We start from the raw sequence: 27,244 nt of genomic DNA, 5'->3' as shown, positions 1-27,244 counted from the left end.
ATTCATAACATTTTTTTTCCCTGGATTAAATTTTAAAAAGCAATAGAAGCACAAACCCTACCTATGAAAAAAAATGTAGACCCCTAATTTTTCAGTTGAATCCTAACTTCTCTCCAAAGCATGCATAAAACTGTACCTAAAAAACACTTTTACAGTGACTGAAAGATTAGGAGATTGCTTTTGATTTTAGAGATTGGGAAAGGGAATTCTTCAATCTTTGCATGTGGCAGATCATACTCGTCACATTCTATTAGTTTATTGCAGTTCGGTCTTGCACTACACAGATGAGGTTTCCTATTTCACAGGTGCCCCACAGCAGAAGCTAGCCTATGTTGCCTTCGCCTTCAAATTTTCTGTCAGCTTTGTACAGGATTCAACAGTTTTGGTCACAGAATTTTCCAGTATTTTCTTTCTCATCCACACATATGCATGATCAATGCACATATGTATATGTACATAAAAAAATAGCTATAACAAAGGATAAGTTCTTATAAAATTTATTAATTCAAAAGATAACTTCAAATGCTACTAGTTTCTGCAAAATGAAAAAAAATGCAAGTCATCTTTTTCACCCTTTCCATAGGATTTAGCCAACAATACCTGTACTGTCACTATAGAGCACATAGTATTCCATCTCATTCTCCTGTGTAATGGAAAAAGACCTCACAAAATCAAGCATCAAAGTGATCAAACGTTTGCTCTTTTCTCCTTGTTGAAAATGATCTACTTGTTCCAGCACAAAGAACAGCGGATACCCAATCTGCTTTACACCATACAGTTTCATAATCTTGTTTGCTGTACATGTACACAAAAACCGCTCAATATATGCATCAACAATCCTTTATACCTGTACACATCAGCTTTATAATCTTGACTGCTGTACATATGCCATTATGCAACCATGTACACAAAACACCATTCTATATATGCATTAACAATCCTTTAACATAGTGATGCACTTCAGTACATTGCATGTATATGACATCACTTTCAGTAACACTTCATCATTACACATCACTTAATGATTTAAATACAAATGGCAACACTTGACAGAGATTGCATACTTTGATGTGACATAGTTAACTGCCCTGGCATTACCTAGGGCTCCATATGAAAATTATACAGCATCATTCCTAATGCACCACCAACAAAACTATTCCTGCATTAAACATGAATGTCAAAATACAATGTCCACAAGCCTTTGTGTTTCCAACACTCACAAAGCTAATCTCACCTGATGCTGGGTTAGGTCATCTCTAAATCTAGTACAATCACATTCCTCAGTCTATGTGCCACCACCTCCTTATACACAATAAACACATAATGTGCTTGTATTTATAATATATTAACATCTATACACTTTCCATTGAAATGTATGTGAAATCCATCAAATGTATTGCTTCATTTTTGTGTTTATAGTTAAAATCTATACACTATATACTTACTTTAAATTTATATATATTGCTTGAATATCTAATAGTATATACAGTGTTATTTATTTGCATCACCTTAGAATGTACATATAATCACTTAAATATCTGACCACTTACAAAGATCACCTCAATAAAGTGGTTCTGTATGCATGGCTGCACATCCCTTCCACAATGGGACAGTATAGTCTTCAACTTGCAAGGCATCATCTTTTCCACCAGAGCAGCTGTTACACTGATGTATCACCATGACCGATATAGAGCATAATATGAAGAAAAATACACATTTCTGGTATAAGCCCCCAGTATTACATTTGTCCAAAAAATTATGCCTTGCGATTTTAATATTAAGTTCATCCATCTGTAAGCTGTAAAGACGCACCATAGATGCTGATTGAGAAGACAAAAGAGGGAAAGGTTGTGAGAAAACACAGTGTCTAGCATCAAGCAAGCCTGTTTATCAGGCCACACCACTAGCCTCAAGCCCACTCTATTTCTGTTTTCAGGTTTCGTCTATCTGATTAGCACCCTTCCCTTTTTGAAATTTTCTGTAAGTTTCCATGACCACAAGTTAAATGGCACCTGCAGTTCCATTCATTGTCAACCACTACAATCCCAATCAGCCAATCCACTGTCATTTATGACAGACAAAGATAACAATGTTTTGTCTGCTTAAATCTGCTACTATTATGGGCATCAACAACAAAATAAAAATCAAATACTTATTTCTAATACAATAGTTCTCAACACATATTTTTACAAATGTACATGGCTTCCCTTTAAGTTAGCTCCCTCAGTGGTGATGACCTGGCAGCCGAAGCACACAGTAGACCTTGCACAAGCATTATGCAGCTATAACCCAAAAATCAACTAGAGAAATAAATGGGGTTTCTTCTTTACACATTGCACATGGGTGACGTCACCTAATATACATAACAATTTAGTGGCTTTCCTTGGGTGCATCGCAAGCTTTGTAATCAAGAGTACAAGTATGTAAATACAGTGGTCAAGTACAGAATACAAGCACTGAGAAGGCATACAACAAAAAGCTCAATTGCCATTTATTAGCTTTATGACAGTCTATAGAGAATTAAGGACACCCTTTACTTGAGGACCTACCTAAAACAAGGGGAGAGTCAACCATTTTAGCTTTCTTCTGTATCTTGGCCAATACTTTAAATATGGCATGCGAATATATCTAATAGGCCATCCTTCAAACAAGACTAATTTTTTTTTTTGCTTTGAGTGATATTATTTAAATTAGTGGCATAAATGTGAATAAGTAAATAAATGCAGTTTAATGATGTTTGATTGTACATACTGTGCAATAAGGTATAATTTTAATATTTTCTGCCTGTCTCAATGCTTATTTTATCCTTAAGCAAGCAAGCTATCACAGATGGACATTTGCTGCATACCTTATTGCACTTAAGGAGGAATTTCATACATACCTGCAAAATTTGTTGTGACTTTGTTTTGCTTTCCAATATTATCACTGCTGACAAATACATTTAGGGTAAAAACAAGTTTTCTTATGCATTTTCTTCCACTTAAAATGTTGCAAGAAAAGCCAAAAGCATATAGTATTTAATAATTTCAGCTTCTATGGCGAAGCACTAGTTCTTGAAAAAATTCCAGAACTTCATGTTGTTACACCAATTAACAAATTATCCTTATGTATTTCAAAGTTTATAAATTGTGCTGCAATTGATAAAAAATTTTGAAATCAGATCAAGAATGCAGAGTATGAAAAGTAAAAATATCTGGAAACATATTTTAATGGAACAAAAGAAAACATCCAACGTTACAAATATGATCAACAGTCATAGACACATTAACAGGTGTGTGCACACAACAAATAGAATATAAACAGCATTAAACCCAATGACATCCATTTCATATATTGATCTTAATGACCTTACAAATGGCACTTAACATGTCAACATACATTCAGCAACTGTTAAATGTCAGCAACATGATAAAATTCTGTTAACAAATTTTATGCCAACAATAATTAAATACAGCCATAAACACGTTCATCATGACTAGCATCTGTATATTTCTGTTGATCCCTTCATTCTAGAACAAGACACTTCTTACAGGCACCACTCACTACAACACTTCTCACAGGCACCACTCAACACACTTCTCACAGGGCACCAATCACTACAACACATCTCGTAGGAACTACTGCAACACATGTCTCACAGGCCTAACTCACTATAACACATCTCACCTCTGACATACACATCTCACTAGAGACCACTCACAATGCATCCAGGTACCACTCAATACAACACAAATCTCATATGCATCACTCACATCTCCCTAACACATCTCGCAGGTTTAACTCCAAATATACATCCCAAAGGACCCACTTATTCAATGCTGTACAAACAAAGCATGTCACATATCAATTGTCAAATGAAGCATTCTGTATATACATATGGTAGCAAGCAATGCAATATATACAACTGTCCAATATACACACACCCTACACTGACAACCCACCTGACAAAACTTTTCCTGCTCTCTTCTGCACATAGCTGGCTGAACCTAATCTGGAGGCACAGAGCCTACAGGAAACACATTCCTGAACACTGCTGACTGTATACATACAGCACACATCACACTTTTTAAAACTGTACGAAACCCACAGAAATACATTTAGGACTACCGTTGCAAGTAGGAACAGATCTGTCAACAAATGCCAATCACATGTGGATGCACATTTTTATATGTGCACACTCACACTACAAAGGCTTCCTCAGTTCTTGAAGTGCTGTGTGGCCGTATACCTACTTAGCTGATTATTCTACAGGTGTCATATCAGCTCTGACACCTGTAGATGATGGAAATAACTATCATGTCAATCTTAACATATCTCAAATGTTTTTCTACTGCACTCTTTCTTGCTGACCAAACTATCATCATGGTTTAGTTCACTGCAAACACGGATTCTTTTTGTAAACATCACTGAATCTCTCTTCAAGACTGTCAATCATAATTTCTGTCTGGCGCAGTTCAAATGTTATTCATATGAACCTTAAACTCACTTCAGTCACAAATATGTCCATATATTTCTGTACCTTTCACAGGTAATTTTATAAAGCAAAACTAAAATATCAATATCATTTAAAATTAAAATGCACATTATTAACAAAATTCCTAAATGTTTTGCACTGGGTGCTGCCAGATCATCTTTTGGTATATCCTGCACTCAATATCAGCTGCTGATGAATTCAGCCAATGGCACATTTATGTTTATGACCTAAAGGCAGGTCTTCTGACATGTTTTGTTCAAGCAATCTATTATGTCTTGCACCAAAAAGAATTCAGCTCAATACTCCTAAAATGAAGTTTTCCATTTTCAACACCTCTGTCACCCTATGCAGGGCAGTCCAATGGCGCAATAGCTGTTAGTGTCTGTCACAAATTCATTTTATAGAAGCAGCTGCCTTGCAGTGATATAGCCTTAATTGCCAGCTAAACGTAAAACATCAATTCCCACTTTCCTCTCTCCCTAAGCAGTTTGGCAAGTCTAATATTGTGCTGTCTCTAAACAAAGTATATAATGTCCAATGCTTCACTCACTCAAAACACACAGTTCAACTTCACTCCTGCAAACACATCAAATACCTCATTCACTCCTGCCACACTTACTGAATAGATTAAGGTTATTAAGTACTTAACTCACTGGACACATATAGCATATGAAAATACTAGCATATATCTATCACTTATACATAGGTAGATGGTGGACTATATGGAAATGCATCACTCATATATTGATCTTGACATCACATTTTGACTAATCAATCTTGAATTCCCACATCCATTATTATCACAAAAGTCCTTCTAACATCAAATTTATACAATCTCTTTTATTAACAATCATTTCAGCATCTTAACACATAAACGAAGAAGTGTCATGATGATGAAACCATCACAAGTTCTTTTAATGTCCAATCTGTAGGATGCCTTTTACTAACAATCACTTGCAGCATCCTACCAGGTTTTTTCTCTCTACATTAGCTGTTGTGCATTTCACAGCATTCCATCTGAATGTTCACATTGGTCATACCACTGCAGCCCTTGCATTCCATAACAATCACAAAGACAATAACATCATAAACCCAAGAAAGTTGGGGGACACCAATGTCAGGAATGGACCACTGCTACAGATGGGGAGCCTGGAAGTGAAGACTGGCAAAGAAGAGGAGCAGTAAGTGGGGTATCTGCTACCACCTCCTCCTTGATCACACGCAACTCAGCAGGTGTTCGACTCAGAACTGTTGTTGTTAAAGGTGAGGTCATCCTCCCTGAAGATGGTGGCAAGGGTGAAATTTCTACAGCAACATTGCATGGCACAGAGGACAGTGATCCTGCATGGAAGTGAGAAGGAATGGAAGGCGACGTGATGGTGGTAGACACCTGCACCCCCATGCAGCCCCCACAGTAGTTCTCCCTGCTACTAGAAGCAAACCATTCTGTGCTGTGATCTGTGTTGGTTACAGGCTGACCAGAAGGCATTAAGGTGATCTGAGATGCCATCAAGTCATCCTGAACTTGCATAGAACATCTGACACTGTCATCTTTACTATTGCTGTCAATCCTTGACGATGCATCATCCTTAACTGTGTCATCTTTCAGTGTCTCTCTTGATGTTATAGCCACCTCCCTCCCATTTTATCACTTTCTTCATTGGCAGAAGTATTACAATCTCTTTCTGCAATCTCCACGTGTGTACACCCGCCATCTGCTGATTGATTACAGAAGTCGAGTTTACCAACAGCATTAGCCCTGGCAGCAGTAATACCAACACTACCAGTGCCGCTCAATGGCAGAACTAACCCTGAACCCCCAACGCTCTTCTCGTCTGGAAAATCATAAGATCTAACCAGCTCTAAACTATCTACATTTTTTGTATGCCAACTTAATTTTACTTGATTTGATCCAGAAATGTCACTCTGATATTTCACCAAAACCCCATCAGCTGTGGAGTCTAGGCTATCTCTATCTTCAACAATATGCGAAAAGCGCTGCTCTCCAGAACTCCGGGGCTCTAATTCATTAGAAACAGGTTGTGGTCTCCAACTGAGACCTTCTCTTTCAAAGCCACAAACATGAGATATGTCTGAGATCTCGCTTTCCTGAAAAGACTTGCTGGTGCCATTTAGCTCATCACAGACAGAGTTGTCTGTTGACTTGTCCAAATCACCATGAGCACTAGCACACATATGCAAATGGGAAGCATACTGCACACAATCCATGTCTGTATTCAAGCCGCAAACAGTTGCAGTAGATCTGAACTTTGCAGCTGTCTTGCCTTCAGCTTCTTGCTCTTGCTGCATATTTTCTGGTAGTATCCCTAGCCCTTCAGTTTCTTGCTGTGTACTTTTTGCAAGAAATTTATCATCTTCACTATCTTGCTTGCCTTCTCTTACTTTGACTTCGTTCACCCAACCATCAGCTCTTTCAGGCCAGTCTTCAGGATTTTGTTTGTTTTCATTTATTCTTTCCACTTTCCTCCCCTGCTTCAGTCTTCCACCACTACTTTCCGAAACCTTACTCCCAGAAGTTTCCATGTACCATGCTTTATGATCGTTTTCCTCACCAAGGTATAATGCACTTGTGTCACTGTCCTGACAGACAACTGGCTTTTGTGGCATCAGCTCACTGCCACTAGCCTGCCTGAGGATCTTTACAGAACTGTCTTTACGCGATGCTGTCAACACAGGCTGTGACCTGCTGGTGACCATTGCAGCCAAAGCTCTTTCCGTTTCACATGGGGCTGCAGTGGCATCCCGAACCAAAGGAATTTGTGTGCTGAGGCTGTGGGAGAATGCAGTTCCAGATGAATCTGAAAAATATATCAATAATGACAATTGCAGTAAATCCTTTTATTATAAATCTTGACATGCATTGTTCTGAACAACCATTCTGTGTGTTGAGACTGTGGGAGAGTGTAGTGCCATATGAATTTGAAAATACATCAATGGCGACCATGGTAAATTCTTTTATTATAAATCTTCACATTTCATGAACTGCTTTTCTATTGATGCAACATCCACAACATTAATCTGTATGAAAAAATGGACAACAATTTGCCTTGCTATCTGTTGTCTCCAGCATTACTGAGGAGGGGAGAGGGGAATTAGTGGTTTACACCAAGCCACCAACAGCAAACAGATGCCACATACAGAGAAATAACAGAATGCCCAAGACGAGATCTGAACCCAGGGACAGCCAACCCTCATTGTATTGGTGACAGGCATTAACCGTTGCACCACCAGACAACCCAGATCACTACTGACACATGCATTAACTACTCTGTCAGAATTAGGACATGCATTAACTATAAATACTCTGTCAGAATTAATATAGGCATGAACTACTCTTTGTCTGTTGAGATACATGTCCTTCAAATTGTTAACACACAATTGTAGATGCCACTTTCACATGACTGCAAAACCAAACATCATTAGGACATGGTTTAACTGTAACTACTCTTTGTCTGTCTTTAAATCATTCAAAATACAACTGTAGATGCCACCTTCCCATGACTGCCAAAGCTTATGGTTTCATTTAACAAAACAAAAAGGTTTATATGTCTGGTTATGAATGTACCAACAGCAGGACAAAATCACAAGTACATTCTGGAATGCAACACTGATGGTACTCCTCAGTTACTTAATACATGGGTGGGAGCCAGAAATTTTCCTGGGACTGAAGATTTTTCAAGAGCCATGTAGTACTAGAGCATTTGCATATAACGGTATATGACACATGGCTGCATACGCGTTTCACCTTTTTCACATACATAACACACATAAGTCATACAATGTCTTTAGTAGTTAACAATGACAAATGTCCAACTTTATTAACCCTAATGGGCAATTATAACTTGGGAAGTGTGTTCTGTTACAAAAGTTTAAAAAAACTGCTAGTTACAATATTAGACGAGTGGTGCATTATAAGAGCGTGCATTCTTATATATAAAAACATTCTTAAGGTACCTATATCACACACCCATGCACACATACAAGACAATTAATCTATAATCAGCATGTGGACTGCAGAGGTTGTAAACCATTTCAAGTCCCTATTGCTTTTGCATATAGGCAATTCTCCTGCTAGACATGTTCTGGTATGGACAAAATGCTGTAAACTTTTCTGACAATTTGCTGATCATAAAAAGGTCCAAATTTTTGTGCTAACACAATTACCTAAGAAAATATGGAGAGTATGGTTCAAACATATCATGGACAGAAAACTGTCAAACCAGCATATGAAGGAAAAAAGTGAAAGACTTTCAATGAATGACTGATAAAAACAGCTCAATGTTGCTGTGCTGACTGAAAAACTATTCAGCTATTGAAGGTACACATGCTGATCATGTTTACACATTAGCCTGCAATCAAAAACAGAGCCTACGTACCTGTTAACTATCTCAACAGGTACACAATAAAACAAAATTTTAATTTTCCTAAAGTCTATGCCTATCTCTTCTGTCTTATCTACATTTAATTTTGATAAGGCAAATAAAACAAGTAAAAAAAAATCAATACCGACCAAAACCTAACACTTCTTATTTTTTTAAAAATCCAGTATTGATGTTTGCATTGGTCTCCCTGACATTCTGGGAGCAGACTTTTCAGGGATTTGATGTCAATTGTCCAGTTACTATGTTGGCAGCTGTTGGTTTCTGTTGGTCTCTTAGCTGTCTGTGTTGATGGCTCAGTTGCTGGATGAGGTAACTGCTGCTTCTTAGTCGGCTGGAAGTTGATGCAGTCCTCCAACTTCCTTTTTTGGACAGCATTCTGGCAAACAAGTGTCCTGTTTTTTTCTTTCCAAATGCAATGTATATGATCCATGTGCAGAAATCACATTTTTTATCATTTGGTCACTGGGACCATCTGTATGGCTCTCAGTCAGGGGTGGCTGGGTGATTTTTAGGCCGGACTAATATGTTAACTCAGTTTACCAATACTTGTTTATATAGTATATATACTACCTTCGCCAGTGGGCGGGCGGTCAGAGACAGGAGGCGGGCCGGATCCGGCCCGCGGGCCGGCCTTTGCCCAGGTCTGTCTTAAATCATACTTAATAAACCCAATGGCTTCAACATTTTTAGGTGTAAGGTTGGTTCTGTCTTTTTCAACAATGTCATCCATAATATTAAAGGTTCCCGCTGCCCGGCATTTTATTCGCTTCAAGTAATCGTTTTCTTGAGTACGGATCAGTGACTAAACTAATGTCGGGGACGATTCGCCAGTGAAAAGAACAGATAAAGGTGGAAACACTGAAAGGACTTTAATTGTGAAGTGCAACTTTGACAGCGAAAATTCGAAATCCTTGTGAAAATGTATGACACAATCTGCAATGACTGAAACTTTACAAGGAGATTCACGTCTATGAAGTACGATTGGGAGCAACAGCCCTCCAAGATGACAAAGGTGCCGGACCTTCACCTGCACGTCGCAAGTTGGCTGAGCGGAGATAAGGTAGGAATATTTTAATTTAAATGTTAAATACCGGTTTTCTATTAAAAATGGAATACTGTAGTGGCGTGACAGATTGAAAGCACACTACTCGGCAAAGTCAGGAAAGTCTCCCCTCCTCCCTATTTATCTTTGTCGGTGACGACACCGTCGTATCCGGAAACGTCTGTCACCTTACCGAGGTCATCTTTATGACTTATTGCTACATGTAGCTGTGTTAAACAAGTTGTGAAAAAATTGACGTTCAGAAACGCTCTAAGTTCTAATCAAGCAAATTATTTTCCCGATGTCTTCACTTAAGCCCGACAATAGTAACAACAAAAGTTGTCGTCACTATTTCGCTTTTAAGAAAAAGCCGGTACTGTCACAGACGGTGAGAAAGGTTATAACAATGAAAACACTAAATTCGTGCGTTATTTCGCGGAAATTAATCCAACCTATCTAACTGTATATAAATCAGTTGCTTCCGGCATCTCAATAGGAATAGATACACGAAGGCCCCGCGTGTTCCTAACGCCGCCTCTGCCTATTACCACTAGCGTATGGTATCGTTATACGAGAAAGCTTTTTTATTCATAGTCCCTGGTCCTTCGTAATCAGTGAAAATTTTGAATTTTACTTTCCGTCCCAGTTCCGTCCTGAGATTTTTTCTCAGGACGGAAATCCGTCCCCCGGACGGAGAACTCCCATCCCTGTTAATAAGTTTGAATCAATTATAGTGGTACACACAGAGGACATTGTGGATCTAGTGTTTCACTATTTCACCACATTGATGGCACTCCTTAATTACTAAATAAGTTTGATTCAAATATAGTGGTAGACCCAGAGGACAATAAATCACAGCTGGAAGAGTTTTCAGAAGTCATTCCAAAGATAATTTGTGCTGTTACCTCCCCAGACAATGCCAAGTGCTCCTGGTACTTTATTTATAAACAAAAGGCCTTCATCACATGAAACTGGAAATTCGCCATATGAAACTTACTGGAAGACTTTAACAATTTATAATGAGACTGGAAACTCACCACATGAGATTGGCAGTAGCCGGCTAATAGAACGTTTGCGAGCTTTGCGTTTCTGGCTGCCAATAAGAGGTTCAGACTTTGTCGACTGAGGATGAGGCTGTGCCCTGAATGATAAAGAGGTCAAGGGTACACAGGCTATTTCGTCTTTCTCTGAAACAGCAAAAAGCAAGATAATCTAGTCGTTATTATGGCAAATAGCTAACATGTCCGTATCATTGCAAACTAGTTTATCATGCACTGAACCAGCTGAGAAAGAAGATAGGTAACTGTTTCATACCAGGTATGTAGCAGTGTCATCTTCATTACAGAGCATATGCACAATATTTACACTCTGCAGTATCATTTTTTTCTCTGGAAATAATACTGTTATGGATGTCATTACACAATGTATAAGACTGTCCATCAGAAAAGGTACATGGATTGTTCAAATCACTTTTTCCTCTAACTCAAAACTACAAAAATCAAACTATAAGAGATGAAAATCATTTGTGTTAATGTATACAGATTCACATAACCAAGGCAGGGAAATGTCAAGCTCTTTCTTCATTGGGAAAGCATCAAAATTAGGTGAAAAGTAGGCTGCAACAATAGTATCAGCTGTCTGCTAACATTTTTGCCAGAACAGACACAATTCTACTTTATGGCTTCAGAGTCAATCTGACACATCAGTTCACTGTTCACTCAAATCTGATTCACTGATCACAGCAGACCTGACTATAGTTCACAGCACAAAACAGAAGTGACTGCAAGAGGCAAGCATTTCAAGTGAACATAATTCTACAGAATGACAGGCATGTCCTATCGGAAGAGTTCAATCTGTTTCTGTCATGCTGCCAATTTTGTGTGTGCCTGCATACAGGATCAACAGATAGAGGCTGTCCTATCTTGTTTTGGCCATGTTGCTTCTGAACACTACCATAAGTGAATGAACTGCAATTATGTGTGCATCTTAATGGTAGGTCTGAATGCCGCATGTCATGCACTGGCTCAATGCAGGCCTAGGTATGGGGGAGGGGAGCATGAGGTTGCGTGGGTATGAATGTGTGACGTTTTTAATTGTTGGTCTTGTGCTATGTGTTTCTTGACCTTACAGAGTTAATTACTAATTACCCTCTGTGATAAAGTTGTATCTTACTTCCTTGTACGTTAGTTCTCTGCTCACTTCAGACCTTATAATTTGTTCACTGCTCACAACAGACCTGATACTAGTTTGTGCTATGCCACGTGTAAGTTCAGGTCCACATAAGGACGTAACCAAACTGTCATGCACCAGTCCATGCCTCCATGTTATTTTTTAACCTCTTCGCCACTTATGGACTGCAATGTAGAAAGAAATGTGAAAAACTTAGGGAGAATGAATGAGAATGTCAGCGGGAAAAGGATTAACCATGACAAGCTTGGTAAAGTATTCAGGCCCGGGATAGTAAAGGAAGAAGATGTGCCTGAGTCATGACTTGTAAATCTCCCTAGCCGAGATTACATAGTAGAGCAAGGTAGTGTCCATCGACGCTGGATGCGGCGCGATATTGACCTTTTGTGGATTGAACCTCGCCAAGACGGGGAAGGAAAAACTGTTTCTAGTGGATTATAAGTGTAATTTGTGTTATTCGTATTCTGACTGGAGATGCGAAGGGTGACAGCCCTACACTAGTTGGGCGACGAACTGTATTGTTACAGGCAACTGATATTTTGAAGAGGTAACTGAGGAGAAGTTTAGAGAGGGTGTAAGGATGAGTCAGTATGCATGGTTAGGAGCTGATATTTTGAGGACTCGGACATTGGAAAAACTGTTTTAAGTTATGAACTGAGAGACTGAGAGCATATCATGAGGCCAAAGGTTTCTCTCAGTAGTATGACTGCACACAAGGGCCCATGGTCCTGTTCTGTTTCCAGAAAACAATGTGAGTGGCTCACCTGGGAGAGGAAGGGCATGCTGGTCGTTTGGTGCTTTCACTTTCGCTGCATCTTCGTATCAGACGCCGTCGAGACACTTGATCAAGGGAGCATGGAGGCAATGTTGCAATCTCTGCTTCAAGGTCAAAGTCCCTGTAATTAAACAGCATGTGCTATGTCACAGAATCATAGGTACTCCTGCAGACTGCTACAAAAAAAAAAAACAACAATATATCAGTGCTGCAGATGAAGCCACAATTCAGTAAGAACTGCAGATATATATGTAAGTCTTACACACTGCTACATTAAAACAATATATCAGTAAAGCAGATAAAGCCATAATCCAGAACTGTAGACACCTATACAACATTCAAGTTCTTTTGCTTCTATTTTTGATAAATGTTAATTTCATGTTGTGCCTCAATTGACTGAATGTGAGTGAAATCCAAAATGTCAGTAATTTCCCTCCTCCAAACCCCCAGCTAAAAATAATGTAATATCTGTTGATCATTAACTTTTCTAGTTAGATTACTAATGAAATTTCCTATCCATGATGTGAGTTTCATACATGTGTATGTGTGTGCACATGTGTGCATGCGCAAGTTTGCGTTTATCATTTTTGGGGCTACACAATATGAATGCCATCTGTCTGTATCTTTTCCCTCAAACTGCACACAGCTTCATCTATGTCTTTGTTACATCAAGACTTGACTATTGTAATTCTTTTTTATCTGGATGTCTTCGGTACCTTATTAACAAACTTCAAAACTCTCTACAACAACTAACATTCAAAACAAGGAAATGAGATTAAGCAAAACTTCATATTCTCCACTGGCTTCCTGCGCAGGCTTCTATAGAATATAAACTGGCTTCCTATACCAGATGGGGGCTTGGTGTTTTTTTACATGGAGTCAGCAGCTATGGCTATATCACAGCAAAGCAGCCCAAGAACAGAAATCCAGGACAGCCAACCTCACTGTACTGGTGACAAGCGCTAACCATTGAAATGCCAGACTGCCTAGCTTCCTATACAGACTCACACAGATTATAAACTGGCTTTGTGTACAGGCTCACATAGAGTACAGTAGTTTACACTGCCTAACAACGTATAAGCAGTTACCCTATGTGACTCACCCTGTACGATAACGCTGAGAATCAGGAAAAGTACACTCTGTTTCCAATGCTGGCCTCAGGACACTTCCAGGTGGGTAGCCTCTGTCATCTATCATATCATCAGGCTTTGTGCTGCACATACACACAGGCACAGTGCTATCAGTAATACAGAGACACTATTTGTACAGGGCCATTGCAGGGTTAAAAAAATGCTTCATTCATATTTATCTGCCAAAATTTTGAAAAAAAAGCACACACAAACAAACAACAAAGAATGATGTTTGACAAAATACATGGAGGGTATCTTTATCAGGGTTAATGGGCACATGCTCTCAAACTACAATGGCTGGACTACCATGACAGTCTTAACTGCTGACTCTGCATAAGACATCAACGAATCAATTGACTCACCTAAGCACCCACACTCATATGCCAAAGATCAAACTATTTAACAAGATCTAAGGTTAAAAAATACCATGGACTGTAAACTGCAAAGAGCAAATATGGACCAAATTACTTGATAGGAAAATTATCTGATTAGAAAATTATCTTTCAGAGAAAACATTACCTGACACAAAAAGAAAACAATTACCTGACATCGAGAGAAAAAAGAAGAAATAAGGATAAAAGTTTCAAAGTTTATAAAAAAATCCAGGTGCACACACCTAGTGCCGGAGGATGCACTACTCATTTCCATCTTGCGAGCGGCCAGCCTCTCTTTCGAAGGCTGTATGATGCCTTCTTTGATCAGCTCTTGATAGCGCTGACCTCTATTTCTTCGCCGCGATTTGCGCACAGGTTGAGTTGACGTATCAGCATCTTCATCATGAATGACATCTGCAGGGACTTCATCTTTCAGGGAGGGCACAGAACTGGATTCTTTCAATATGAAAGAACTTTTACGATCCCTCTCTTTCTGCGATGATACTTTAAAGGAGATTTGACACATCTTCTGGTCCTTATGCAAGACTGGGATTGTCTCTTGGCTTGCGTGGCAAACAGCTGGGGCTATCTCCTGGCTTGTATGACAAACAGTTGGGACTCCCTCCTGGTCTGTATGACAACTGACTGCAGCTGTCTCCAGGTTTGCATGAGAAATTGCTGCAGTTGTGTCATGAAAAACAATTGAAGCTGTCTCCTGACTTGCCTCACAAATAGCTACAACTGTCTCCTGGCTTGCATCACAACTAACTCCTGCCTCCTGGTTCTGCAAGGAATCCAGCACAGTCTGCCTGGAGCAAACAATGTCATCTTGAGAGGAAATCCTATTTACAGTTGCATTGCTGACTGAGGCTGTAGTCATGTTCTTCAGGTCAAGGCTATCAGCTTCCTTCATAACCTTCTCCACCAGTCTCTCAGGCAAGTGAGATACTTCCTTTATAACCTTCTCCACAAGTCTCTCAGGCACGTGAGATACTTCACTCAAGAGCATCCCTACATCATGACCATCACTCGTACTACATTTGGTCATTTTTTCTATCACCTGGCATGCATTTTCAATATTCTGAGACGAGACTGTGTGGGTCTCATTGTGACAGCCATTGGACATGTTGGCGGAAAAAAGACGATCAATAATGTGATCAACGACAAGCTTTCCACATGTAAGTATGGCATTGTCATTCTGATCTGACACACAGGAAGTACAGGAAGATAGCTTGCACTTCTTCTCTCTGTCTGTCTTTAACAAAGCCTCGGAACTAATATTTTCATGTTTTAATGAGGACTTTTCTCTTAGAACAGTAAGGCTGTCATCTTGCTGAGCACCTGGCCAATCATCCTTTCCTCTCTGCAAAAGCTCTGAGCAGGTCAATTTTTCTGCTTGATCTGTTTCATGCCATTCTAATGTTTCCTTTGGCTCCATTTTTGGCCACTCTAATTCCCCTTTTGGCTGTGCTTCTGATTTGTCAAGTATTCCCTTGGTGGGTATTTCTAGTTTGACAGACTTTCCCCTTGCCTGTGTCTCTAGGTTTTCAAACTTTCCTTTTCGGTCCTTTACTGGCAACCCTAAATCTCCCCTTGCCTGCCTCTCTGATATGCCAAACCTTTTCTTAGACTGTGTCTCTGGCCATTTCACTTGTGCCTCTTGCCAGTCAAAGTTTGGGTTCTGTGGGCTTCTTCCCAGTCTAAGCCCAATTTTTGCGGTGTTTCTTGCCAGTCTAAGCGAATGTTAGAGGGTGTTCTTCTTGCCCCTTCCAGCTTTCTTTGTACTGCAATCCTTGGGTCTGGGTTACCCCTAACCCCGATCTTTGCCAGTTTATTTTTTCTTTCTGTTGTGATACTTGCAGCTTTGTAAATTTTTTCTTAGGTGGCATGCCAATGTCTGCCAGCAAAGCCCTGGCAACACCTTGATCATGATTAGGAAGCAAGCAAGCTGATGCTCCTGCTGACTGCTGCCCTGGCCTGACCTGTTGCATGTCCCTTTCTTCATCACACTCATTTGTGTTGTCAATGCCTCGACATGTCAGGCCTTCTCTCGCACTCCCAGCTTTAAGTGGAGACACAGGATGCATTGGTTTTAGCTTGCCATCTATGTGTTTCTGCAAGCATGGAGAAATGGCTCTATTACAGCTTGGACATGTGGCATCATCACAAATAGAGCCGAACAGCAAGCAAGCTCTGTAACTGCTGGCCTTGACTTCAGTATCCTCACTACAGGGTATATCAAGGCTGTGTTTCTTACTCACTTGAACATCCTCACTACAGGCTAATTCAAGACTGCTTTTCTTACTGGGGCAGTCTAAAACTGTTGCTGACAAAGATTCCCCTTTTAGCAAGAAAGGTGATTTCTGTTCAGGCAGATCAGTTTGTCCACAATCACTGTAACTCCAGTGTCGGGCTCGTTTTTTTGGAGGAGCACAACGCAGAATAGAGGTGTCTGGACGTTTGCCATGGAGCTCTGTGGAACACATCTGCACACAGTAAATATCTTCCATAACATTTCATCACAAACAAAACAAACACATTGCACACAGAAAATATCTTGCATTGTTGGCACAACAGTATTTCATCATATACAAAGCAACAAACTGCAGACACAGCAAATGTTTAGTATGCCCAATATTTCATCATGCATAAAACAAAACACAGCTAAAAAATCTTTTGTACTGAGTGTAAATTTCATCTGACATAAAATAAACTGCAGCAGCAAATATCACTGTACAATGCTCAATAAATATGTGTCTACTGCTGCCACAGAATCAGACTGAGATATCCAAAGTCATATGACCTTATAAGAATGGTTTCCTCACCTCTGCTAACTGCAGCAGTGCAGAATTTGAACTACTGAGATCAGGAGACGTCATCCGTCTTTCCAAAACAGAGGCTGGCGAGCTTCGTTCCCGACCTGCCATGCTGTGCTGCCCGGCCATGAGCAGAAGGCTGAGACCTCCCATCTTATCTGGATCTGTTAAAAGCAATTAGTTCTCTCCCATAACCATCACAAAATTCAGAATAGACATGAACAAAATGACTACAGTGGATTAGTGATTATAGTGAGTTAAAATCAAATCTGTCTACATCACACCTGCCAACTGCCCAGAGACTATGGACCCTTGTGGCGGGCCTTCCGCCCCAGATGAACTTCCTAAAACACGGGTATTTGTGGGTCTTGTTGACATCTTGGCAGGCTGTGGCAGTTTCTCAGAACTGTGCCACTTGTAGTCAGGATTGGCCTTCATAAATGCATCTTTGTACTAGAGACAGACATAAAAAAGATTTATACATTATTCTATTTATATTACCTTGTAACCATAAATATTTTTTAGTTTTAAAAATGTTTCTACTTTTTCTCTTATTTGCTGCAAAGTGATATATTATATTTAAATCATCACTGAAAAAATCTTTTGGCAGAAAGTCAGGTGGGTAGCATAAAGAGGATAAGCAGTCTCAATTTTATCACAAATATATGAATGTACATTTATTTCTTTTAAAATCAGCAGACATATTTAAATTACATGTACAAGTTCTGTGCTGTTTTAAGAAAACAGCTTCTAAAATGTTATGGCAAAACTTATGCATTTCTCATATAGTTCTTGTAAGCCAATAAGTCAGACCACTCAAAGATATGAAGTGTGTGTGGAAGCAGCCATGACTCTATAGAGGGCTGGGGAGGTTAGGGCAATGTGGGAGGGAAGATAACCAATGCCTTTAAGAATGCTGGCCTCAAGATAAGTGAGGGTTCTAATACATTTTCCCCTGACCTCACGGATTTTCTACCAATGAGAATAAGTGTTAAAAACATCCATCCCCACAAACCTTTGACCCAACAGCAACTGAAGAATCCTTGCGGCCTCTCAAGGCCAAACTTTTTTTTCATAACTAAATGAGCAATTTTTCTTTGGTTTCAGCTTCGTGTCCTTAAGTGTTCAGTCAAAGTCATCTCTGCTCCCTGACAGATCCTTGTTTTACTTTGTGGATGCTCCACTTAAGTGCAATATTGCAATGATAAAGTCAGTCTGGTTGTAAACCAAACAACCACATCTATAACACTTCCTCATCCTAAAAGCCTTGTGAGGATGAAGCAACATCTATTCAATAAGACTTTTCCCAGAAAGTAATTTAATGTAATCAGTCTTGTCAATTTCTCAGTGTAACAATTTCACTTTTATCTACTCCTTTTTTTCAACCTAAACGTTTAAATGGAAAAAGAAGAAAGTAGCTGGAAAGTGCTGACTGAGGTGCAGATGGACTAAAATTTGAATGCAGCTACAGCACAAATACAATTCCAGACAAACTGGGAAACAGCATCAAAAGTCGAAGGTCTTTCCAAACCCATAATTGCAGCATGTCAGTCTGAGACCATATGGACAAGTATATGTAAATGTATCTCACCTGTTTAGCCAGATTGGTGTAGATGACTTTTTCCTCCATAGCAAGGTTGGCCCACAGATCACCTAAGATCCTGGTCACACTACGGTTGTCGCGTTCTGGATGCTTCTCTCTGACCATGCTACGATGACGCTTGCAAAAAATCAGGAAAGCATTCATCGGTCGACGGATGTCTCGCTTTTCTCCTCCTTCCAGTTTATCTGCCCCTCCCTCACACACATCCATGTCTGGCCTGGTGACCTTTGGTGAAACAAAATACTCGGAAATTTATCTAGGCAATACTATCAGTGCATTTGAATTTGTATTCAATATAAAACAATAACTATCTATCTATTCCTCTTCGTGCATCAGGTTGCACATAAGGCCCCGATGTCGATCGGCTGAAACCCGCTCTAGGTGACCCCATGTCCAGCCCTTTCCTTTCATCTCCCTTTCCACTGTTCTTCTCCAAGTTTCCTTTTGGCGGCCTCGTTTTCTTCGGCCGTCTGGAGTCCATCGTAGGGCGACTCTGGAAAGGTCTGCTGTCTGCTGGCGAAGCACATGTCCAATCCATCGCCAACGCCTTCGTTGAACCTGCGTGGTGATGGACTCGGTTTCAGTTCTTCGGTGGAGTTCTTCGTTGCTGATGGTATTTGGCCAAAAGATGTTAAGTATGCGCCTGAGGCATCTCTTTTGGAAGACATCAAGCTTGTTACTGATGGTTTTGGTCATCTTCCAGGATTCTGATCCGTAAAGGAGGGTGCTGATCACATTTGATTTGAAGATTCTCAGTTTGATCTTCTGGCTGATGTTTTTTGCCTTCCATGTGCTCCTGAGTGAGGCGAAGGCCTGGCTGGCTTTCGCCAGTCGGGCTCGAATCTCCACCTCCGCATCCCCGGTGTTTGACATTTTGGACCCAAGATAGGTGAAACTGTCAACTTCCTCAATCTCTTCTCCATTTAGTTTGATGCTGTCTTGGACTCTGGCGTTCACTCTCATGCTTTTCGTTTTCTTTGTGCTGACCTTCAAGCCAAGGTTTCCAGCTGTTTCTGAGAAGGCCTTTGTTTTTTCATGCATGTCTTGGTGGCGGTGTGACAGCAGGGCAATGTCATCAGCAAAGTCCAAGTCTTCCAGCGCTGTTGTTGCTGTCATAGTCATGGTCCATCTGATCCCTCTCCTCTCACTGTCGGTGGAAGTCTTCATGATCCAGTCCATGGCCAGGATGAAGAGGAACGGCGACAGAATGCAGCCCTGCTTCACCCCGGTACTGACGTTGAAGGGGTCTGTGAGCTCCGTGTCACAGACAACCTGGGATTTGAAATCGCTGTATAGCATTGCAATGACCTGAACAAGTTTTGCAGGGACTCCGTAATGCCTCAGGATCTTCCATAAGGACTTGCGGTGGATGCTGTCAAAAGCCTTCTCCAGGTCGATGAAATTGATGTACAGCGGTGTGTTCCATTCGTTGCTCTGCTCCAGAATCTGTCGCAGAATGAAGATGTGTTCGGAGCAGGATCGCCCAGGACGAAATCCTGCTTGCTGTGGTCGGAGGTCTTTCTCAAGAGTTGCCGTCAGTCTTGACAAAACAATCTTGCTGAAGACCTTGCTGGTGAGGGAAAGAAGTGTTATGCCCCTCCAATTATTGCAGTCTCCAAGATCTCCTTTCTTGGGTAACTTGAAGATGAGCCCTGTCTTCCAAGCAACAGGGAGCTGCCCTGATTCCCAAACTTGTTTGAAGATTTCAGTCAGCTTGGGAGCTGTCACATTTATATCTGCTTTCAACATCTCTGCTGTTATTCCATCTGCCCCTGGTGCTTTGCCGCTCTTCATTGTCTTGACTGCTGCTGTCACTTCTTCCAGGCTTGGTGGGTCTGTGCAGATGTCAAGGTCTATAGCTGCTGGCTGGATGTCTGCAAGCTGAGGGGGATCTGTCTGTTCAGAACCGACTCAAAATGTTCCTTCCAGCGCTGTAGTTTTTCTGCCTCTCCCTCGATGACATTACCGTTCACGTCTTTCACTGGCACATCACTGTTCTTAAACCGTTGTTTAGCTGTTTGTTTATCTTGTACAGTGTCTTCAGGTCATTTTTACTTGCTGCATTTTCTGCTTCATCTGCCAGTTTCTCTATGTAGTCTCTTTTGTCGGTTCTTGCCATCCTCTTTACCTCTTTTTAGTTTTGCATATCTTTGTCTGAGTTGTTCTTTCAGGCGTTCAGATCTGGTGCTGTTGATTCTTTGTTTGGCTGACTTTCTCTCTTCTATCTTCTTCCATGTCTCTTCTCTGATCCACTGTTCTTTCTTTTTCCGTTGGAAGCCCTGTATTTTCTCTCCTGATTCCTGTAAGACTCGATTGAAGTCGTCTAAGGTCATCTCTTGTTGGTCTCCTAGTGCTTGGAACCTGTTCTTTACTTCCATAGCAAAGGCCCTTTCGATGACTGGATTTTCAGTTTGCCGGAGTCCACTCTCTGCTGACGTGCCTGTTTTCCTCGTGATCGACGTAGCTTCAGGGAAACTGTGGCTATTACAAGAGTGTGGTCACTGGCAACGTCTGCTCCTCTGTAGGCTCTAACATCTTGAAGTGAGCTCCTCCATTTTCGGTTGATGATGACATGGTCTATCTGGTTCTTTGTGCTCCCATCTGGTGATGTCCATGTTGCCTTGTGGATGTCTTTGTGTGGGAAGAGTGTGCCACCAATCAGTAGGTTGTTTTCTTCACAAAAGTCTGCCAGTCTCTCTCCGTTGTCATTGATGGTTCCGATTCCATGTTTGCCCATGACATGCTCCCTGCAGGTGTTGTCACTTCCCACCTTGGCATTGAGATCGCCGATGATGAGCAACATGTCATGGGCTGGAACGCTCTCTGAGGCTGCTTGGAGCTGATCGTAAAAAGCATCCTTGTCTTCTGCCTCGGAGTCTTCTGTTGGTGCATAGCAGGCTAGCACTGTCAGCTTGGTGTACTTTGAATGGAATCTTGCTCTCAAAAGCCTGGGTCCATAAGGCTTCCATTCCAGCAGTGCCTTTTCCGTTTTCTTGTTGAGAAGTAGAGCTACTCCTTCAGAGTGCTGAGCGTCTGATCTTCCTGAGAACAAGATGGTATGTCCTGACGCTAGTCTCCTCTTTCCCGTGCCGGTCCATCTGACCTCACTGACTCCCAGGATGTCCAAGTTGTAGTTGTCAAACTCCTTGACTAGTTGGAGCATCCTGCCAGTCTGGTACAAGGTCTGGACGTTCCAGCACCACACCCTCAACTTTTGCCTCGGCCTCAGTAAATCCACTGTCGGGGCGCCAGCTCCCTTTCGGGTTTGGCTGTCGTCCGTCATTAGTCCAGTCACCTGGTGTGCTTCATTACCTCCGCCATCTGTGACGAGTTCTCTGGTTTTAGTTTCTGTAACATACTTTTTTTTACATGGTGGGGTTGTTAGCCCTACCACAACCTAATTTACCTCTAGGTGAGGTGTCCACCTTAGTCGCCTCTTACGACATGCCTGGCTGGATGGCAGGGACCCTATTCTTACAATGCTTGCTAGGCAAGCATACCCCGGGGTCCCACAGGGGATAAAACAATAACAACCAACTTTATTAGTCCCAATGGGCAATTTAAATGGGAGGCGTGCTCTGTTTCCTATATATATATTTTTTTTTAAAATCATTCCCATGCACACCTACACACACCACTGACAGTTCATCTGTGATTGAGTAGCTGGACTGCTGATGGCACAAAAGATTTAAGATGCCTATTGCTCATGATTAATATGTTCAATACAATTTAAAAGTTAAATCTTCTGAGACTTGTTGAGCGGATTCACAGTTTGAAGGACTGGGAGTCCTTTGAAAGATGTGTCTTCCCAGTAAGGACTGGGAAAGGCTGGGAGAAGTGGGAATCAATGAAAACGTTCTGAGGTCAGTTACCAAGGTAGCTCTGGAATCCCATAAGGGTGGTGCCTTGAATGCCAAAAATATAATGAAAGACAACAGAAAAGAATGTCAAGGTCAAGCACATAGAAGTCATGGAGGACAAGCACCAAAACTAGATCTGAATGATTAGTCGCTTTAAAGTGCATGTAACTGACAATGACTGGCTAGAAACATGTCAAGCATGATCCACAGAAGTGCATGTAACAGACAGCGACGGACTAAAAACAAGTCAAGCATGATCCGCAAGCATGATCCACAGAAGTGCATGTAACAGTGACTGGCTAGAAAGAAACATGTCATGCGTGAGCCAGAATCATGGCACTCTTGACCAGATGTTTGTTATCTCTTAAGACCTGACTTCTTCCAGACTGTATAATTAATATGATCAATACGAGTCTGTATGATTAAGATGCTGAGTACCATTGAGATTGTATGACAAATATGCTCAATACAACTCAGAGTATATGCTCAATATACTGAATTGAGCCTGTTTGATGTGAACAACTGATCAAGTTGAACCAACACGTGTATTATGTGTGCAACATCATAAATGTCAGTAAAATAAACATTGATTTCAGTTACATATTCTTACATTACATAAAAGAAATCAATAATGTCTAATTGGCTATTGCTAAAAATCAATTAGCATTTCCAGTGGATTTTGACTATTAGTCACTAAAGGGATGAGAATTTTAAAGTCTGTGATACACTAAGCCAAATCTGTTTAATTTTGCTTATCCTGGATTCACCTGGCTTAAAATTACAGAAGGCGTGTGGTGCATTTGCAAACAGAAAAGGAGGAACCAATCATTCAATGATAGTCCTAACTGAACAGACCGCAATAATCCAAGGTCTAAATTACACTGAGTACAACAGCTTAAACTGTACTCCTGAAAGAAGTACCAGTCCTAACATTAGATAAAGTTGGAATATGTCTATGCCTGCTGTACGTGTTTATAGGATAATTACTGTTTCCTTTCCTTTGTCTTACCCTGACAGTGTACTTCTTGTTATTCCAGTTCCTTACTCCACAACAAGCTTTGCAAGCATATGACTGTCATCGAGGTCACATCAACACAGTGGCAGTGAAGCAGGTAAAGCAGGAGGCAGGAGACAAGTGATCAGAGAATCACCTTGACTGACAGATCCAGAATCTAAAGCAGCAGGAAGAATATAAGAAAGAAAATGGACCCTATGTACAGCAGAAAGCGATAAACACTTGAATGATTATGATGATTTAAATAAGCAAACAAAAATCCAGGAGTTCAGATGGTGTAGATATGGCATTAAACAACAAGTAAAACAAAGCTTTCATTTTTTACACCTCACTAGCATATCTTCTAATTAAGAACTCTTCTGGCTAAGCATGCTCACCTTTCACTAAAAAAAAACTTCACTGCACACATGAAAACATGAGAAAAATATGAAATTAGAAAGTAGTCCATTCAGAAATAATTACAGTAGATTTAAAAAAAATGTCTCAATATTATCTGCTGTAAACACACAAATATTTAATTGAACTGAACAAGATCAAGAAAGCATTTCAGCAATACCAAATATATATCAAGCAGCACCAGCCATGCATTATTCTATTTCTGTCTTATGTGATTTTTTTGTGGGGTGGTCTAATATTCATATAACTTCAATCTCAGTATCTCTCACTATACTAATCCTAACTCTTCATCCGTTGTGTATTCTTTATATGTTGGTTAAAGGTCTAACTTTCACTTTCCTGCAGGAAAGAATGAACATGATCTGGTGGAAGAGGTGAGGTTACTTTTTGGGCTAGATGGATATGATTAGCGATGACCACAAGGGTAGCTAGCACCATGTGTGCTTCGGATCTCCCTCTCTCCAACTGAGCCCTACCCACCCCACCTCACCATGAGCTAAAATTTTCGGTCTTTAAGAGTATTGTTTAACAGTATTGTTCATGCTTATAGTTATACATGGCTACACTACTTAACCATGCTGCAATTATTATTTTGATATATAACAAAATTCTGTTTTTATCTTCTGTCTTTAAAAAAAAACAAACGAAAATACCATAAGCTGAAATGGTTATATTCCATGCTTTCTAAAACATGTTTTTCCTTTGCCAGAAATTTTGAAATTACTCATTTCTTCTGTAAATTGTTTACATTTTGTTGCATCTTTGTAAGTACTGTTCTGTTTACTTCTGTGTTGATTATATGATGTTTATAGTGTTCTGTTTACTATGTTGATCATATGATGGATTATATGATGTTTGTAAGCACATTTATTCTTTCCTCCCCCTTCTCTCCTCTAGCTACTTTTGCTTTCTAAATCGCTGCCGCGTCGTGCGATGGCGAATGACGCTGTACAGCTGAAATCACGTGAGCATGAGAGGCGGCCGTCGGCAGGCCAGGGGCCTTTGGGCCAAGTAATCAAAGAAATTTCAGGTCAAGCCCAGTTGGCACTGGACACGTAGTACCGATCCTCACCCCCTGAAAGCAGTAGTACACCTCAACATTTCTCCCTTTCACGTCTGCAACAAGACATGCAGTCTACCTAACTGCGCTAACCCTCGCAACATGAAAAAAACAACATACCCCAGGTGTCCTTGAGCCTGCGTGTGCGCGCGTGTGTGTGTAAATTTTAGCATTTATTAGCTTTAAGATGTATCAACACTTGCAAAAGCCATTCATTTCTGCAGAAATGATCATCAATGGGGAAATAAAGTCCTTTTAAATACCCGGCCATACAACTGTTGCCGCAACACTCCATGACAACATCAAAAACTGCTTCATCTTTCTGCCAACATTTTCGACAGAAGTGTGGCGGTACAGCATTACACAAGTTCCACAGCAAGAAGAAAAAGGCGTGCGTGCTAAATCTCTACTTGGTAGCAGATGTCAGGGAAACGTATGAAGCTAACTACGCCCTCACATTCAGTTTCATTGTAGAAGTTGCAGATTTATTTTGAAAAACATGGCCCAAGTACACTGGTGTTGCCACCTAAGCCCTGACCTGGCAGCACAAGTGCGGGCCCCAGTGTGTGGGACATGTTGTTTGGCGGCCGCAGTGCGTCAGTCACATGCAACACGCACCTCGTCTCACACACAACACTTCCCTCGCTCCTCTCGTCATCGTCTTGCTGTGATGAAAACTTGGCGACAGAGGTATTTGTGGATGAAAATGTAGGAAACACCTACCTCATTAGCTATGCAGATGTAGGGTAGTGTAGGCTGCTGGCCGGCGACATCAACACACACACTACACGCACACACACACACGCACAGACCAGCTCCACACACCTCGCTCCTGTCGCACATGCGGTAAGCAAGTCGTCAATGAAAAAGCCCACAAATCGCATAATCATAACAGACTTTAGCAGTAATTACTTACCTTCTCGCCGTCTGCTTTGATTGTTATGTCGCTGGCTAGCGGATTGACTGGAGAAGGGTTTCTGTGGGCTGGGACAGCGAAGCCTGTGAGTGCGACCCGCGGCCATGAAACTCGCAGTGAACTTGCTGATGTAGGTCAAGGGTTGGTCACTGGTATGATCGCCGCCTCCCTCCCTACCACGACTGCTGGATTGTTTCTCCACTTCTACCGCTATTTGCTGCCGTGCTGCACAGTAAATGATGTTTAACATGCGACTTGTCTGGCGTGAAACTCACAAAGTGCGTAAAGAAGCTGTATGTGCGGCTGCCCCAAACGTTGACCAATCAGAAGGACGCTCTTACCGTGCCCCAAACTTCGACCAATCAGAAAGACCCTCTTACCACAAGTCAACAAACATGGCATCCGACTACACGTGGGCTGTGCAAAATGAGCCTTCCTACCAGTCTGTCATTATTTACAAACGGACCAGTGACAACTAAAAGATTTCATCGTTGTATAATTTATGTTTTGATTGTTTATTTTCCTGGTATTTCTCTGTTGAGAGAGATTAGATGTTCGTTGTAATAAACAACTGCCGAGCCGTGGGTTAGGGTTACGTATACGTGTCGTCAACGAACCATTGTTTTCCGCATTTTTGGACTGGGTAGGGTACAACTCTTTTAAATAAAAAAAAAACTCCGGCTAAACTTGAGAAAAATTATGCTACTGCAGAACGCGATTATAACGATGGTGGCAGCACGTAAAGGCTTATATGTGTACGCAATACTGTATGCTACACGAAGGCGTGAACGTGTAATAAAGTAGTGATACGTGAGGTGTGTATGGGATACTGTAATGCTACGTAAATGCGTGTGTGTGTCATACTGTTCGTTGTATGATTATGTAGATAAGTGAGTGTAATGTTACGAATCGTGTGCTCAGCTGGGGGAAGCAGGGATGGGTGTTCTCCGTCCGGGGGACGGATTTCCGTCCTGAGAAAAAATCTCAGGACGGAACTGGGACGGAAAGTATAATTCAAAATTTTCACTGATTACGAAGGACCAGGGACTATGAATAAAAAAGCGAAAATTTCTCCGTATCGTGAACGATACCATACGCTAGTGGTAATAGGCAGATTCTTCTGGCGGCGTTAGGAATCGCGGGGCCTGGGGCCGACATCCGCGCGTAAATGGAGTACGTGTGATCAACATCAT

At 41.0% G+C, this 27,244-nt stretch overlaps 2 protein-coding genes across 5 annotated transcripts; both read right to left on the bottom strand.

Annotated features, from left to right (window-relative positions):
• Nucleotides 1–481: 481 nt before the first annotated feature.
• On the bottom strand, nucleotides 482–16,110 carry LOC112567677. Its single transcript, XM_025244407.1, has 5 exons — nucleotides 14,628–16,110; nucleotides 13,984–14,094; nucleotides 12,875–13,002; nucleotides 10,957–11,109; nucleotides 482–7,293 (listed from the first exon to the last, which is right to left on the bottom strand). Exons 1-5 carry the CDS (start codon nucleotides 15,821–15,823, stop codon nucleotides 6,098–6,100), a joined length of 2,784 nt encoding a protein of 927 aa, XP_025100192.1. The 5' UTR covers nucleotides 15,824–16,110; the 3' UTR covers nucleotides 482–6,097.
• On the bottom strand, nucleotides 16,092–26,449 carry LOC112567679. Of its 4 annotated transcripts, none has more exons than XM_025244417.1 (6): nucleotides 26,052–26,448; nucleotides 23,674–23,836; nucleotides 18,793–19,029; nucleotides 17,486–17,654; nucleotides 17,211–17,365; nucleotides 16,092–16,871 (listed from the first exon to the last, which is right to left on the bottom strand). In XM_025244417.1, the coding sequence occupies exons 3-6, from the start codon at nucleotides 19,012–19,014 to the stop codon at nucleotides 16,119–16,121; spliced, it is 1,299 nt and encodes a 432-aa protein (XP_025100202.1). In that variant the 5' UTR covers nucleotides 19,015–19,029; nucleotides 23,674–23,836; nucleotides 26,052–26,448; the 3' UTR covers nucleotides 16,092–16,118. The 4 variants fall into 4 exon arrangements, with proteins under 4 accessions (XP_025100202.1, XP_025100204.1, XP_025100203.1 ...); XM_025244419.1 differs by lacking the exon at nucleotides 26,052–26,448 and adding an exon at nucleotides 25,859–26,025; XM_025244418.1 differs by lacking the exon at nucleotides 26,052–26,448 and adding an exon at nucleotides 25,674–25,803.
• Between the last annotated feature and the right edge of the window lie 795 nt (nucleotides 26,450–27,244).

The sequence above is a fragment of the Pomacea canaliculata genome, linkage group LG7 (genome assembly GCF_003073045.1).
Source record: "Pomacea canaliculata isolate SZHN2017 linkage group LG7, ASM307304v1, whole genome shotgun sequence".
NCBI classification, from domain to species: domain Eukaryota; kingdom Metazoa; phylum Mollusca; class Gastropoda; order Architaenioglossa; family Ampullariidae; genus Pomacea; species Pomacea canaliculata.
Note: the sequence above shows the minus strand (reverse complement) of the source record. Positions and strands in the feature narration are given on the sequence as shown.

Excerpts from the sequence above, each read along its gene's own strand:
- LOC112567677 (XM_025244407.1), bottom strand. The coding sequence starts at position 15,823 with ATGGAGCCAAAGGAAACATTAGAATGGCATGAAACAGATCAAGCAGAA. Across the intron at positions 13,003-13,983 it reads TCTCAGCGTTATCGTACAGG|GGACTTTGACCTTGAAGCAG; the intron begins GTGAGTCACATA and ends GTTTAATTACAG. Across the intron at positions 11,110-12,874 it reads ACCAGCATGCCCTTCCTCTC|CAGAGAAAGACGAAATAGCC; the intron begins CCAGGTGAGCCA and ends TTTTTGCTGTTT.
- LOC112567679 (XM_025244420.1), bottom strand. The coding sequence starts at position 19,014 with ATGGATGTGTGTGAGGGAGGGGCAGATAAACTGGAAGGAGGAGAAAAG. Across the intron at positions 17,655-18,792 it reads ACACCAATCTGGCTAAACAG|TACAAAGATGCATTTATGAA; the intron begins GTGAGATACATT and ends GTCTGTCTCTAG. Across the intron at positions 17,366-17,485 it reads AGTCTCTGGGCAGTTGGCAG|ATCCAGATAAGATGGGAGGT; the intron begins GTGTGATGTAGA and ends TGCTTTTAACAG.